The sequence below is a fragment of the Budorcas taxicolor genome, chromosome 13, assembly GCF_023091745.1.
Source record: "Budorcas taxicolor isolate Tak-1 chromosome 13, Takin1.1, whole genome shotgun sequence".
Taxonomy (NCBI): Eukaryota; Metazoa; Chordata; class Mammalia; order Artiodactyla; family Bovidae; genus Budorcas; species Budorcas taxicolor.
This window is the reverse complement of record NC_068922.1, coordinates 73,966,411-73,983,539: the sequence shown is the minus strand read 5'-3', so window position 1 is coordinate 73,983,539 and position 17,129 is coordinate 73,966,411. Positions and strand designations below refer to the sequence as shown.

The 17,129-nt window shown below is 44.1% G+C and overlaps 1 protein-coding gene across 1 annotated transcript; it reads left to right on the top strand.

Annotated features, from left to right (window-relative positions):
* The first annotated feature begins 8,798 nt into the window (after positions 1–8,798).
* Positions 8,799–16,210, top strand: LOC128058098 (trophoblast Kunitz domain protein 1-like). Its single transcript, XM_052650459.1, has 5 exons — positions 8,799–8,892; positions 10,876–10,959; positions 12,089–12,148; positions 13,370–13,444; positions 16,011–16,210. The coding sequence occupies exons 1-5, from the start codon at positions 8,799–8,801 to the stop codon at positions 16,208–16,210; spliced, it is 513 nt and encodes a 170-aa protein (XP_052506419.1).
* Positions 16,211–17,129: the final 919 nt, after the last annotated feature.

Here is a 17,129-nt window from a genome sequence, read left to right as displayed (position 1 = left end):
TGCATGGGTGGGGTGAGTGCTGCCAACCATCTTTGGATATCTTTGGGGCAGTGGGCAGTTTAACACCATGAACAATTTTTGACTCTCAAAAGATATTACTATGTGTTCAGCTTTTAATCAAAAGTATCTCAACTAACTCTAGCAGATCAGAGACCCCATCACTGCAACTCTTCCTTCCTGGACACAACCTTCTATGTACACATCAGTGTAGTGTAATCACTAGATTCACTTTTGTTCTCTGTCCTCGTTCGTGCCCAGGCTTCCTGAGACTCTTGAAAATTACTGTCTATCTGTAAGTCCTGAGATAAGTCTAGGATGGAAACCTAGATAGCATCTGGATGAGACTGGACTCCAGAACATGCCATCAGGTGCTTAGAGGGTTAGAACTATCAACGCTCAGTCCCTCTGGGGAGATGAGAGGCCACTGATACAGGGTTCAGTCACAAATGGCCAATGATTCTATCAAATTGCCTACCTCCAATCTTCAATTAAAACCCATAAATACTTGGTTCAGAGAGCCTCAGGGGAAGTGAGGCATCAAGAGATTGTGAGAGGAGGAGAGTCCTGAGAGAGTTTGGAAGCTCAGCAGCCCTGACTACCCATTTGCCGTACAATTTCTCTGTCCCTGGGTTTTTTGCTTAAAATTACTGGGGACAGTAAGTAAAGGGCTTTCCTGAGCTCTGTGAGTGGTTCCAATAAGTTTCTGAATATGGGAGTTTGGTCATGACGCCTCTGAGCTTACAGCCAGTTGATCCCAGGTGTAAGGGACAGAAGGACTTGTGTTGGACACTTGAAGTGTGGGCTGACCTAAGCACCAAGCCCCTGATGTCTGTGGTCTGGGTAACCTCTATGGATTTACAGTCAGAGTGAATTGGCTCCTGAGATTTCAGTGGGCGTGGTGAACTGGTTGCTGTCAGTAGAGACCTCACATATTTCGAGTCAGGGAAAAAACCCAGACTCACTGTTGTCTACCATTTGTCTCTGCAGTGAGGGTCAGGGCTCTGGAACTATACTATGTGGGGCCAAGTACTCAGAACCCCATTGCTGTTCTCTGCATTTTCAGAATATCTGGCAGAATCAGGTACTTGGTTAAATGGGATGTGACAGCATGGCGTCTTATCCTGATCCCACCACCCACATACTGTGTGTCCTGGGGCAAGTCATCTGCACTTTCCTTACATGAGCCCAGAGACCAGGTTACATGATAAACTTTTTGAAAGTTTATCAGTCATTACTATAACATTTTACACATTTGTTTCAAAAGTGTCCATTTTCTACCAATTTGGTTAAGTCAAAAAGACTCCTTTGCCTACGTTTCCTCACCACCCCTCTAAAAAATTTATTTGTCAAATATAATCATTTCTCTGTTATGAAATTAATCAGAATGCTGAGAGTCAGCTGATCTTCCCTCCAGAGGCAACTGTAGGAAGAACAAGAAATGCAGTACTTCTGGGAGCTTATTAAAGACAGCAGGTTGTTCTATGCAGATGGTACAATAGTTGTCAAGTGAAGGTGATTTGCTTTGCTGTCATGTTAGAGTATTATTTCATTTTCCAATCAGGATACAGGGTGTTCAGTTCAGTTCAGTTCAGTCCAGTCACTCAGTCGTATACGACTCTTTGCGTCCCTCTGAATCGCAGTACGCCAGGCCTCCCTGTTCATCACCTTCTCCAGGAGTTCACTCAAACTCATGTTCATCAAGTCAGTGATGCCATCCAGCCGTCTCATTCTCTATCATCCCCTTTTCCTCCTGCCCCCAATCCCTCCCAGCATCAGAGTCTTTCCCAGTGAGTCAACTCTTCGCATGAGGTGGTCAAAGTATTGGAGTTTCAGCTTTAGCATCATTCCTTCCAAAGAACACCCAGGGCTGTTCTCCTTCAAAATGGACTGGTTGGATCTCCTTGCAGTCCAAGGGACTCTCAAGAGTCTTCTCTAACACCACAGTTCAAAAGCATCAATTCTTTGGCACTCAGCTTTCTTCACAGTCCAACTCTTGCATCCTTACATGACCACTGGAAAAACCATAGCCTTGGCTAGATGGACCTTTGTTGACAAAGTAATGTCTCTGCATTTCAATATGCTATCTAGACTGGTCATAAATTTTCTTCCAAGGAGTAAATGTCTTTTAATTTCATGGCTGCTGTCACCATCTGCAGTGATTTTGGTGTTAGGGGAGACTCAAAATTATATAGACAGGCCTCATTATCAAATAGATTATTAGGAATTTTATTATCTCCAGTCTCTTTCAATAACTGTGCATTCGGCATGAGTATGAAATGGGAGATTCATTTAATTAAAAATGTTAATAAGTACTTATGTTTTTGTCCCAGAAGTCATCTTTCTTGGGGTAGGGAAAATATTGTAAACACACTATGATTAAAAAAATTCCATATAGTCAAAGTTATGGTTTTAAGCAGTAGTCATATAAGCATGTGAGAGTTGGACCATAAAGAAGGCAGAGGCCCCCAAAATAGATGTTTCAAATTGTGGTGCTGAGAAGACACTTGAGAGTTCTGTGGTTGACAAGGACATCAGATCAGTCAATCCTAAAGAAAATCAACAGTGAATATTCATTGGAAGGACTGAGGCTGAAGCTGAAGCTCCAATACTTCGGTCACCTGATGAGAAGAGCTAACTCATTGGAAGAGACGCTAATGCTGGGAAAGATTGAGAGCAGGAGGACATGGGGATGACAGAGGATGAGATGGGTGGATGGCATCACTGACTCAATGAACATGAGTTTGAGCATATTCTGAGAGATAGTGAAGGACAGGGAAGACTGGCATCTGCAGTCCGTGGGGTCCCAAAGAGTTGGACATGACTTAGCGACTGAACTCCAACAAACTCTTCCTGATGGCGTCCCTAGTAGCTCAGTGGTAAGCGTTCTTCTGCCAGTGCAGGAGGACAGGGTAGATACTTAGTTTGGGAAGATCCTCGAGAAGGAAATCCTAACCCTCTCCAGTATTCTTGCCTGGGAAATCTCATGGGCAGAGGACCTGGAGGACTACAGTCCATGGGGGTCACAAAAGCATGAGAAAGGACTTAGGGACTGAACAACAAGGATGGGATAAAGACTTGGTATTAAGGAAAAGAGATTGTATTAAGTAACTCACTATGCTGCTGTGTAGACTTGGGCAAGACATTTCCACTCTCAGAAACACATATTTGTTCTTTATAAAAGAGGATGACGGTGTTTGCATTAAGAAATCCCCAGCTTTATTTCCTTTCGAGAACCACAGCATGCTTTGAAAACCACGGAACAAGGCAAATTGTTGAGAAGCCCATAGAGTTTTAGTTTCCTTGCTCCTGACTGTTCTTTAAATGTTCTTTAAATGTGCAATAAATACAAGGAATAAATAAGACTGGATATTGTAGTTTCACATTCTATTAAAGAAGTTCAGCATCAGGAAGTTCCTCGAGTGCCAGAGTGAAGTCACAGTCTCTCCTCCAAATATGTCTCCTTCTTTCTCAGAGGTAAGTGAAAGCCCTCTTACTTCAGTGAATGACCTCACCCAGGTCCAGGCCTTTCTCCACCCTACTATGCCACTATTTGATCTCTGGTCAAAAGAGTTAAGTGTTAACTATCACCATTACCCATTATTATTATCATTTCAAAGGACTTTGGCTTTGCCTGGAAAAGAATATATGTTTAGGGAGGCCATAGTCAGTGCTTTAAAAACAGCCCCAGGATGTCAGCAACATGATCTCATGTAACAAATGAAAACAAGAGACATTTCAGGCTACAGATAAGACAGTTAAGAAAAGGCAGAACTGGGACACAAACTGAGGTCCTCTGATCCCAAAACCACAGGTGGTGAGACCAGGGTTGGAGGGAGAGAGTAGGGGGCTGCAAGTGGCTGCAGCAAACTCTCTCTGGATTTCTTCTGGTAAATTGGGCAGTTTTCACTCCAGGGACATTTCTTGACTCTCAGAAGGTCACGTTATATGTTTAGTTATGAAAAGTGAGTGCCTGAGCTGACTCTACTAGATCAGCGACCTCATAACTGATGCAATATTCCAGGTCACTGCCTTGCCCCTGATCCTACTGTAGTGTCATAAGAAGATCCATATTTGATTCCTGTCTCTGTTCATGCTCCAGGCAACCTGAAGTCTTGGAATTTTATGTATGTTTATAAATCATGAGATGAGTGAAGGATGGGACCTGAGATAGAGTCTGGATGGGACTGGACTCCAGAATTTTCCATCAGCTGATGATAGGGTTAAAACTATCACCCCTCAGTCCCTCTGAGGACCATACACCGTACTGATACTGAGTTTAATCACAAATGGCCAATGATTGTATCAACTTGCCTGGCTCCACCCTCAATTAAAACCCATGAATGCTGGGTTCAGAGTGCCTCAGGGAAGGTGATACCATCAAGGGATTGAGAAGGGGGAGAGTCCTGAGAGGGCCTGAGGCTTTCACCCTCAACTCCCCATTTACCCGACGCTTCTCCTCCATTAGGCTGTTCCTGAGTTTTAATGTTTTATAATACCTGGGGACAGTAAGTAAATGGCTTTCCTGAGTTCTCTGAAAATTTCTAATAAGTTACTGAACATGGGAGGTGGATCATAGAACCTGCGAATTTATAGCCAGTCGGTCACACATGTAAGTGACAGTAGAAATTGTGATCAACACTTGAGAGTGTGGGCCATTCTCAGGGATGGAGCCCTCATCTTGTGATGTCTGGGCCACCTCTGTGGATTTAGTGTCAGAAGTAAATTGACTCTTGGATGTCCTAGAGTGAGTGTGAGGAACTGGTTGCTGCTGACAGAGATCCACATGTTTGGTGTCAGGGACAAAATGCAGACTCCCTCTTTTCTACCATTTGCGTCTGGGGTGAGGCTCAGGGACAGGGGAAGATATTATGTTGAACAGAGCACTCAGAACCCCTTCCAGGGTCTCTGCAGTTTCAGAAATTCTGGAGAAAAGTTGCTTGATTAAATGGGTTGTGACTTGTCCTGATCCTGACACTCAAATATTTTGTGTCCTGGGGCAAGTCATTTGCAGTGTCCTCACGTGAACAATTGGCCAGGTTACATGAATATTTTGAAAGGAGTAGCAGTCATGACTGGAGAAGGAAATGGCAACCCTCTCCTCTCCAGTATTCTTACCTGGAGAATTCCATGAACCTGGTAGCCTGCAGTACGTGGGGTCCCAAGGAGTTGGACATGACTGAGTGACTAACAACACAGTTGATTAACAATATTGTGATAGTTTTGGGTGGTCAGCAAAGCAACTCAGCCACATATATAAATGTATTCATTCTCCCCCAAACTCTGCTCCCATCCAGGCTGCCGCATAGCACTGAGCAGCGTTGCATGTGCTCTACTCTTGGTTATCCAATGTCACACTTTCTTTTCCAATGGTGAAATGTTTCCACCACACATATGTCCAGTAAATAGTATTATAAACTCACTGGCCATTGTCCAGCTCTGATCATTCTCAACATGTGGAGAATATTCATAATAAGTATCCTCCCTTTTTGTTCTTTTGGAGTTTATCAGTGACATAATGTCAATAAATCTATAGATATTAAGTAGCAATACGTAACTACTTACAATATTATCCTGTCACTGTGACACCTAATGACATTGGTAGTAATGCCATGGACAGCAGGATATCAAAGGGCCTTTTCCCAGTCACCCCCCTGCACCCCTACCATCTCTACTGCAAACAAACTGGTGGTTTCAGTCGCTCACCTGGTAGACAAACAACGGGGATCACCTTCCTATTTGACAAAGATCTCCATCTCTGCAGCCCTGTGACTGGACTTCTGCCTGCTATCTCCATACACGAGTCCCTGCAAGGCCGAAATATCAGATACTTCTACAAGGCCGGGTCTGGGTTCCTGAATCCAGTTGTATTTGGCAGCTGCAAAGCAAAGAATAACAGTGTCAAGATCAGGGAGGTCTGTCCCAGACACATGGTGATCATGTACATGACAGAGTGGCTAAAAATAAACTAACATCTTTTCCTGAACACTTACTGTGAGCCCATCCCATAGGTCACAATGTTAAATGCCCTTGGACCAGGTGAGTAATATGGCTGGACATATTTAGGGTGGGGGTGGAGGCTGGAGGGACAATAAGGAATGGTGGGGATTATGGAAACCGGAGAAAACGCTCCCCTCCTGAGAAGAGAGCAGCTCTCCTTAGCTTAGTTCATGGCTGTCAGAACGTGGTCCCTTGAGCAGCACCCTCAGTTCCAGAAACCTGGTAGATGCAGATACTCAGGTCCCAACCATGTCTTACCAAATCAAACCTCAGACAGTGGAGGGCTCAGATCCGTGTTTCAACAAATGTCTAATGGATTCTGAAGCTTGCTCAGCATTGAGACCCACTCTCCCTAGTGGCTCAATGGTAAAGAATTTGCCTGCAATGCAGATGACCCAAATTTGATCCCAGCATTGGGAAGATCACCTGGAGAAAGGAATATGTGTCCACTCCAGTATTCTTGCCTGGAGAATCCCATGGACAGAAGAGGGTTCTTGTTAAATGGCAGGAGTGTGTTGTCAGATCACTTACTTTTTCCAACAATGTGAGACGTTCATTTTTTTTTTATAAAATCTACCACTGCTAAATCCTGGAAATGTTTCAAAATTGTAAATGGTACTGTGTGGGTTAAGAATACTTAGATGCTAGCCACATTTGCAATCTCTGCTTTGTGTTTTCCCTTTTAAGCCTGAAAATAATTCTAATAAAAATAGTATTCACAACACCATTTTAAGAAAGTAAACTACTTATTTCCAAAGAGCCAGGGGCTGCTTTATCCATTAGCCTGAAATTGACCACATGCTTTGAATATAAATGATGCTCACTGGACAAAGCCTCAGAAAAATCTAAACATCTCCTGCATGCCCAGGATTCATTCCATCTTTTCCGGATGTGGCATTAGATAGCGTGGAATTGAAATATCTCATTTTTTAGAGGTAATTACTGAACATGATATGACTGAGCAGAGATTTGACCTGATATCAGAGTTTTGGGTTCTCTGGTTTATCCAGATATATACCTTGTGATTTTCCTGTCTTGTGATTTCTCTAAAGAGGAGAGAAGAGGGGGGAGATAAGAGGAGTTTGTGCTCTTAGAGGGAGTCTACCGCTCCCTGGTCTCAGGTGGACAGATTGAGGCAGGAAGAGGGGAAGGGCCAGAGGGCCTCTTGAACTACAGACTATTAATTATTTTATGATCTGCAAGTTGTGTGTCCTGAGCAAGTGGCTTCCCCTCTTGAGCCACGGCTTTCTCCTTGACGCAATGGGATGAGGATCCAGATGTTTTGGGGTCACCTGAGGCTAAATGAAATCATTCATGTGAAATATCTCAAGAGAGAGCAGACCCTCCCCTCACACTGGCTCTTCTGTGTGTAACTGGCTACTGATGTCCTTCTGTCCTGGGGTAACTCGAAATTAAGACGTACTGCTCTTCTAAAGTGTGCTACGTGGTTTTAACTACAAGTAAACACACAAAGATGAGCAAAGGGAGTGTGGGTGTGTCACCCCTGATGTGTGCACTCTGGTTTACAGCTTTCCACCGCAGCAGAGTGCATGTGCGCAGACTCTCAAGTCAGATCCCTGGGTCCCAATCCCCTCTCTACAACCTATGATCTAAGTAAATTACTTTATTTCCAGTTATCTCAGGTACCTCCTCAATCACATGAGGAAATATCAACAGTTTCTCCCCTTTCTTTAAAAATGTCTGAGGATTCATTGAGTTTTGTGTGTTAGGTGCTTAGGGTAATGCCTGCCACAATGAGGAATTTATGTTTTCCCTGATGTAATGACTCATTACTGCTATTATCACTACTACAAAGGACTTTCACTTCTCCTATACATGCCAGGTGCCTCCATTGCTTCCATGGCAGCCACATGATGCGGGAAGCAAGGATCTCACATGACAGCAGAAGACATTTGGTTCTGGGAGATTTAAATCCTGAGGCACAAAGTTAGGATTACAAGGGCTGGTACCCTAACTAAGGTCCTATGGCCCTATCACCAGTGAGGGAGAGCAGGAGGATGAAGGTGGCTATAGGCAGTCTTCCAAGGTCCCCTGAAGTCCATTCATGCAGGCAGCATTTCTGTTTGCAAGACCAGGAGAGGAACAGCAAGTGGTCATGCGGTGGAGATGTATTCACTTCCTTGCTTCCCTATGGCCCCCTCCCCTTACTCGGTTTTCAATGCACAAAGAGGGTTATACTCCAGGACAGCCTAACCTTCTCCAGCTCAGTTCCTGCCTGGACCAATGCCTGAGAAAGAGCAAGCATCCATCCAGTGGAGAAGCTGTGGCAATGGTTGCAGGAAGCTGTCCTGTGTCACCCCTGTCATCTGAGGTAGGTGAGGGGGGTCAGGGCTTTGAGGCCCAGATGTGATGAAAGTAGCACAAGGCTGAAAAGGAGGACCTGGGCTAACACACTGCTATTCACCTATACGTCCTTTGATCCGTCTCATCCCCTCACTGGCCGTCCACCATGTGCCACGCACTGCTCTAGGTGCTCAGGTGCTCTCTGAAAGCCCATATTGAACAAACTCCATCTGTCTGATCACAATCTTCCTTACTTTAGACCCACAGGCATAATCAAGCTTGATAACTACTGTTCTCAGACTAGTTCTCAGACTTGGCCCCTGCAGACAGAAGGCATGGTTAGGAGGTAGATTTCACAATAAAGAGGACTGAACCAGCTCCTCCCCTGCCTCACTCCCTTCCTCATCCTCTGATCCCACCCCTCAGCCAGGATATTAAAGGCTCAGTCTGTCCATCCCAAGCATCCTCAGGAGCCCTCCTGCAAGGCCACCACCAAGATGAACCGGCTCTGCCTCTCCGCAGCCCTTCTCTTTCTCCTGGTTATCCTGGTGGACAACACCCCGCTATATGAACACCATACCCAGGACCAAGGTAGGTCCAGGCTCACTTCTCCTGTACAGACTGGAAGGAAATGATGGAAGTCCATGGAAGGGCTGGGGGGCAGTTGTGACCACACTGCTACCAGTCTTCTCTGAATTTCTCCTGTCATGTTGGGCAGGGTGTTCGTTTGTTCAGTTTTGGCAGCACTGGTCTTCCTGACTATGCCAGGATATTCCCTAGTTACCAGGGCTGCTCTCTGGTTGTGGTGTGTGGGCTTCATGTTGGGGTGGCTTTTCTTGTGCAGAGCAGGGACTCTAGGCATCTGGGCTCAGTAGTTGCAGATCACCTGCTTAGTTACCCCAAGGCATGTGGGTCCTCCCAACCAGGGATAGAGCCCATGTCCCCCACATTAGAATGTGGATTCTTACCTACTGGACCACCAGGGAAGTCTTACGCTGGAAACATTTAACTCAGATGACATCATGAAGTTCATGAGGATATCTTTCAATTTTTATATTAAATATATATCTATCCCACCTAACTCTACTGATCAGGCCCCATTTCTGAGACTGTATTCCTGGTCCCTGCCTTGTCCATGGACCTTGCTGTAGTGTAGTAACAAAAAGCTGCCTATTCAATCCTTGTTTTGATTAATAGCCCAGGCCTCCTACAACTTGGAGTTTACTGACTTTATAGATTATAAGATGAGTCACAAGAGGAGACTCAAGGAACGTTCAGGATGGGGCTGGTCTCCAAGAAACATCAAACATCCATTTCACAGTTCCAATTTTCACCATATCTCATTCCAGCACCTCTGTGGAGAGGGGAGGGACCTGAGAATGATATCAATCACCAGTGGCTGATGAGCCAACCAATATGCTTGTTTAGTGAACCTTAGGAAGAAATACATGAAAACGGCTTGGAGAGCTTGTGCGTTTTTGAATACAGGCAGCTGATGTGAGGGTGCTGTGCTCACTAGGGCACAGAGGCTGGGAACACCTCCCTCCCCCTTGCACACACATCTCTTCCATTTTACTGCCTTGAGTTACACTTTGTACAGTTATCTGGGAAGCATAAGCAAGTGTTTTTCCTAAGTTCATCCCACCGATTCTATTGAGCTGTTGATTTTGAAGGTGGGGTCATGGACATCCCAATTTTCACCATTTGATCACAAGCATGAGTGACTCGGGACCTCAGGGCTGGCAGCTGAGTTGAGGATGGTCTTGAGTCCTCAACCTGCAGAGTCTGTGCTAACTCCACAGATTAAAAATCAGAAGTAAATTAACTTGCTAGACACCCAGTGGGTGTTTGGGGACTCGGTTGCTCTTAAAGGACCACATATTTGTTGTCAGAGTAAAACCCAGACTCACTCTCCCCTGTGAATTGGGAGCTCAGGTGATGTTCCAAAAGGGGGATTCATGAAAGTAGGACATTGCACCCAGAAACTATTCTCAGTTATCTGTATTTTCAGAGTTCCTGGCAGAATCAGGTACTGTATCAAATGGGTTGTAATGTGACAGTGTCTTGACCTGACCCAGATACCTACATGTCCTAGGGTAAGTCATCTGCAATTTTCTCATTGAAACAGGGGATACATGTTACATGGGTTTTTGAACAGAAACCAGTCATGAATATAAAGAGTTGAGTCACATTTTATGGTGAATTTTGTGCATTTTCCACCAAGATGTGTTCATCTGAAAATGATTTCTCTATCTACTACTCTGGGCAAGAAAGTATATTTAGGTGTCAAAAGGCAATTATTCCTCTATTACGAATATAACCAGAAAAACGTGGGATGAGTGAGAAAACCCATTGCAGAGAAAACAAGAAACACACAGAGCCCAGTATGGGTTTGCCTCTGGGACCAAGGTAAAGCCTCCAGGCCTTTTCCTTTGTCCTATTTTGACTACTATTTTATTATCAATATTGTCCCCTTCCTTGTCCAGTGTTGACTATTTATTATGCATATTTGATCCTTGTCCTGGTGCATGAGCCCAGCCTCATGCAACTCCTGGAATCTACTGTCTTTCATAGGTTTGGAGACAAGCCATAGAAGGGGACCTGAGAAGCGTTCAATAATAGATGTGATTTCCCATGTCATCGATGGTGTGGCTAAAGGTCTGAACTTTTTCCACCTCTGGGGAGAGGGGAGGGCACTGGGTTTGAAAACAATCTCTACTGACCAATGATTCAATCATATGCCTATTTAGTGAAACCTCAATGAAAATCCATACATATGGGCATTCAGGGAGCTTTTGGGTTGGTAACACACGACAGTGATGTGAGGATCCAATGTTTTCTAGGACCTGGAGGCTCCTCACAACTCCACTTCCACTTCGCCCTGCATATTTCACTCATTTATGCTGTGCCTAGATTTATCCTTAATAATAACATGAAATCCGCATGTGAGTGGTCTTCCTGAGTTTGGTCCTCAGATTTATTGTGTTATTGAACATGGGGTGGGGTAATAGTACTTCCAAGCATTAGCTGCTTTGTCAAATCACAACCACTTCACTGTCATCTCAGTTGAGGACAGTTTTGAACCCACAACGTGCAGAATCTATACTAACTCCCAGGATTTTGTATCGGAATAAAATTGACTTGCAGACACCCAGGGGGTGTTTGGGGAATTGGATGTTGTTGCTAGAGACACAACGTATTTGGTTCAGCGAAACCCAAACTCACACTCTGTGTGCTTTGGGAGCTCATGTGAGTCCTGGGGACAGGGGAGTAATGCAAGTGGGACGCTGCACCCAGAAGCTCTCAGCAGTTATTAGTATTTTCAGAGTTCCTGGGAGAATAGGATAGTATATCAAATGGGTTGTGACATGACCATATCTTGTCCTGACTTTCCACACACATGCTGTGTGTCCTGGGGCAAGTCGTTTAGAGCTTCCCCATCTGAACAGCAGATATCTGCTTCAGGGATTCTTTGAATATATTAGCTGTCATAAATATAAAGAATTTATTTACATTCATGGCCAATTTTGGTAATTTTCCTATGGATATGTTCATTTGAAATAATTTCTCTGCCTACTTGCTTGGGGCCAGAAAGAATAATTATGTGCCAAGTAATGATTTTTTTTCTCTTATGAAATTTAATCAGAATGACCTGGGAAAAATGATCAGAGTATCCAGGCCCTTTCCCTTGTCCATGTTTGACTATCATTTTATTATCCATATTTGATCCTTTTCCTGGTTCATGGTCCAAGACTCCTGAAAATTTTGGTATTTTTGTCTTTCATAGGTACCAAGATATTTCGTGGACTAAAAGGATTGGCTGACATAATCAATAATGGCATTCAAGGTTTGAAACTCCTTCACCTGTAGGGAGAAGGGAGGGCACTGGGGTTGAGATCAGTCATCACTGCCCAAAGATTCAATCAATACCCCGGTTGATGGAAACCTCCATTAAAGTTAAAAAATAAAAATAAAACTCCATAAATTCTGGCATTCAGAGAGCTTATGGGTGGGAACCAATGCTGGTGATGTGAGGGTGCTGTGCTCTGGGGCATGAACGCTCCCCACACCTCCACTCTTTCTTTGCCCTCCATGTCTCTTCCATTGCACTGTTTCTGAGTTTTCTCCCGTATATTATTCTGAGGACAGTAAGTATAGGTTTTCCCGAGTTCAGTCGCCGGTTTGATGTGATATTGAGCATGGAGGTTGGGGCATGTAAACTCCACTTTTAGTTACTTGGTCAGAAGTAAGAGTGTGTCGAACCACATGGCTGGCATCTGATGTCAGGAGACTCTTGATACCTCAACCTGTGGCATGGGCATAACTCCACAGGTATGGTCTCAGAAGTCAATTGACAGTGGGGCACCCACTGGGTATCAGGAATTGGATGGAGTTGGTGCAGAAACCATATGTTTGCAGTCAGAAAACCCCAGACTTACCCTGCCTTGTGATTTGAGGGCTCACAGGAGGCTTGGGGAGGTGAGTAGTGGGAGTAGGACACTGCACCCAAAACTCTTACCAGTTATCTATATTTTCAAGCTCCTAGCAGAATCAGTAGTGTATCAATGGGTTGTGATATGACAGTATCTTGTCCTGATCCCACCACCCACATGTCTGTGTCACAGGGCAAGTCATCTGTAGTTTCCTCATCTGAATAGGGGAAATTTCTTACATGAGATCTTTGAACTGATGATGAGTCATGAATATACAGTTTCTTCCCACTTCATAACCAGATTTGTCCATTTTCCACCACAATGTGTTAATCTGAAAACACTTTCTCTATCTACTTTGGACAATTAAAACTATTTCTTTATCAAACAATGATTATTTCTCTATTAAGAGAACAAATTTAAAGATGTGGAGCCACTGAGGAGAGCAACTGCAGGGAAAGCAAGGAACACAGCCCTTGTGTGGAAGGCTGTGCGACCAAGCCTGAGACAAGGTTACTAAAGTCTCCAGGCTCCTTCCCTCGTCCTTTTTGACTGTCATTTTGTTGTCCATTTTTGATCCTTTCCCTGTTTCAAGGACCAGGCCTCCTGAAACTCCTGCAATTTACTCTCTTTCATAGGTCAGGTGATGATTTCCAGAACCCAACTCGAGAACCATACAGTCGAGGAGTTCCTAACACAAATACTCAAAAATGGTAAGAAAGGTTTTGTATTTTCTCCACCTCTGGGGAGGTCACTGAGATTGAGATCAATCACCAATGGCCAATGATTCAACCAATAAGCCTGTTTCTCGAAACCTCATTTCAGTTAGTTCAGTTCAGTCTCTCAGTCATGTCTGACTCTTTGTGACCCCATGGACTGCAGCACGGCAGGCCTTCCTGTACATCACCATCTATGGGAGCTTACTTTTTCACTCTCTTCTTTCATCAAGAGGCTCTTTAGATCTCTTTTGCTTTGAAACTTCAAACCTGCATAAATATTGGGATTCAGAGAGTTTTTCGGTGGTAAATACAAATACATGACGTGAGAGTGCTGTGCTCACTAGGGCGTGAAGGCTTTGCCAACCTACAGTCCCCCTTCATCCTACACACCTCCTCCATTTCACTCTTTCTGAATTTTCATTTCTATTAATCTGAGAATGGGCTTCCCTCTAGCTCAGTCAGTAAAGACTCTGCCTGCAGTACAGGAGACTCGAGTTTGATCCCTGGGTTGGGAAGATCCCCCTGGAGAAGGAAATGGCAACCTACTCCAGTAGGAGTAGGTTATCCTTGCCTGGAAAATCTCACGGACACAGGAGCCTGGTGGGCTGCAGTCTATGGGGCTGCAAAAAGTTGGGCATGACTGAGCAACTAACACTTACCTTCTTACTTAATCTGAGAACAGTCAGTAAGGGTTTTCCTTAGTCTGGTCATTAGTTCCATTCAGTTATTGAACATGGAGGTGTGGTCATGGAACCTCCAAATTTTAGCCATTTGGTCACAAGCATAAGTAACTTTGGACCACACGGTTCATACTAAAGTGAGAACAGTTGTGATCCCTCAATGGGCGGGATCTGTACTAACTGCATGGATTTCATATCACATGTTAAGTGACTGGGGGACACCCAGGAGTCTTTTGGGGACTTGGTTGATGTTAGTCTAGATACCACATATTTGGTGTCAACGGAAACCCAAACTCACTCTCTGCTGTGATTTGAGAGCTTAGGTGAGGTAAGGTAAGCTTTGCGGACAGGGAAGTAATGAAAGTAGGATGCTGCATCCAGAAACTCTTAAAAGTAAACAGTATTTTTAGAATTCCTGGTAGAACCAGGTATTGTATCCGATGGGTTATGACATGATAGTATCTTATCCTGACTCTACCACCCCTATGCTCTGTGTTCTGGGGCGAGTCATATTCAATTTCATCAACTGACTAGTGGAAAAATATGCAAGCATTCTTTAACAGATCATCAGTAATGAATATAAATAATCTATTCACATTTCATGACCAATTTTGTCCATTTCCACCAGTGTGTTAATCTGAAGAACATGATCATTGACCTCCTTTGGTCAAGAGAAAACATTAATATGTCAAGTAATGACTATTCCTTTAATATTAAAATAAGCAGAAAGACATAGGACCACAGAGCAGAGGAACTTCAGGAACACAAGAAACACAGTCTTTGTCTCATGGGCTCTGGGTTAAGACAATACGAGCAAAGTCTCCAGGCCCTTTCACTTGTCCTCTTTTGACTATTATTTTATTATTCATATATTTGATCCATATTTGATCCTTTTCCTGCTTCATTGTCCAGTGCCCACCATCCTGTAGACAGTCCTTTCCTGTGCAATAGGAGCCCATTATGGTTTATGAAGGTCTTTCCAAAATCACTGACTTCACATACCAGAAGACACTTTTATTGTTCTCATCACATTAGCAATACCAAGATGTGTAGGAACTGTGTCAGAAAAAGGATCAAAAAAAAAAAATCACATATATTTCTTCTTATAATAACAGTATCAACATATTGATAGTTGAACATTTGATTTATTCAGTCCTCCTGAGGGATCATAAGTAACACACTTGTATGTTTTCTTCATGCCCTTTTTCATTATCACATGATTCCTTCACATTTTTTATTCACAGTGGAAAGTTTTGCCATATACAAAGGTGCAGAGAACAGTATTATAAAACCCAGGTACCCAGACCTAGTAATTATTGACATATAGGGAATGGTCACCTGTGACCTGTTTTCATTGCTATAGAGTTGTGTATTTCTGGGTTTTCTTTTCTTTCTTTCTTTCTTTCTTTTTTTTTTTTTTTTTTTTTGAGCATTTATTTGGTGCTTTTGGTGTTAGTTGCAGGCCACAGGCACAGTAGTTGTCGCCTGCTGACCTAGATGTCCCTCAGGATGTGGGACTTTAGTTCTCTTACAAAGGGATTGAACCCAGGACTCCTGCATTGGAAGGCTAATTCTTAACCAGTGGCCCACCAGGGCAGTCCCCTAGAAGTTTCTGAGGCTAAGCAAAGGCATTATATCAATTTTTGTTAAAATACTTCATGAGGAGTTATAGAAGTGTACATGATTAATATATCATGTCACCCCTAGCAGCATTCCTAATTCTGTCCTAGAAAGAAGGTTTTCAAATGACCTTTTCCATCTGACCATCCTCCACAAGCCTGGCATTCTCTGTTGCAAAGAAACTGGCAGTTCTAGCTGTTGTCCTTGTACGAGCTGTGATGACCGTCCTCATAACTGAGCCATTGCCCCTCCTTTCCCAGAAGCTTCTAAGCCTGAATTCTGCTTGGAGCCTGAATTAAAGGGCCCCTGCAAGGACCAGATGACCAGGTACTTCTACAATGCCACGGCCGGGTACTGCGAGCCATTTGTATATGGCGGCTGCGAAGGGAACAAGAACAACTTCCAGACATTATCGGACTGCTTAGTGACCTGCTCTCCAGTGACAGTGTCCCTGTGGTAAGATGGGGGCAGGACACAGGGGCAGGGGAAGGACTGGGGAATGAGGTGGAGCTCAGGGGACCACACACCAGTCACACCTGCCCAGTGTCTTCCTCCTTAATGCTTCCCAGAAGAGGCGGCAGTGTCCTGTGAAACCACACACTGAGCAAGTTCTCCAGGGGTCAGCTTGGCAGAAGGTCAAAACGAGATGCCTTTTATGACACTCTAAGCCTAATCATATGCTCTTCCATCTTAGAGAGGAATACTGAGTCAACCACCCTCCAGGGCAGGTCTGCTGTGCTCCTGAGCACCCCACCTTGCCATAGAAAACTCGCTTCCCTCTTTTTGGCCATTTGGATCATGGAGACTATAGTTTCATATTTTTTGGAAACTCCAGGCTCTGTCAAGATGATAGGTGTCCATGTCTGGGGCTAAAATGATGGCACTCAACAAGTTCCTTTCTTTTTGCAGAGGATATGTGAAGAGAGGTTCCCAGAAAATGTGACACCTGAGGAGGACCCCTGCAGGGCTGGGCCATGGCTGCTTCTGAAACTGTTCAGTCTCTTGCAGTCCTTCTCTCTCCTCCCCTCTTCAGCAGAACCTAATTCCTTTCTTCTATTGGTCAACATGTCTAATTCTGTCTCACCCAGATGGCTCTCAGCACTATGAGAATGTCTTCCCTTAATTTCTAGCACTTAGCTCAGCTCCTGGCACCAAGGCAACAGTTCCTAATTATTTGAGAAAGAAAGGAAGGAATGTAGGAGCACATTCGTCATGACCAGAGTAGCTATAGAGCCTGCAGTTTGATGAAGGATTTTTGTCTTCACCCATATCCTCACTGCATCCTCAGCTTCATCCCCCTCCCTACCATCACTGCTCTCTTTTTCAGTGTCCAAAGTGGAATGTCTCACAACCAGTTCTCAGAATCAGTAATGGGAGAA

Bases quoted from the DNA above. Each gene is read 5' to 3' on its own strand.
- LOC128058098 (XM_052650459.1), top strand. From the start codon at position 8,799: ATGAACCGGCTCTGCCTCTCCGCAGCCCTTCTCTTTCTCCTGGTTATC. The intron at 12,149-13,369 runs GTTTGAAACTCC...TCTCTTTCATAG, and splicing joins AATCAATAATGGCATTCAAG to GTCAGGTGATGATTTCCAGA. The intron at 13,445-16,010 runs GTAAGAAAGGTT...CTCCTTTCCCAG, and splicing joins AACACAAATACTCAAAAATG to AAGCTTCTAAGCCTGAATTC.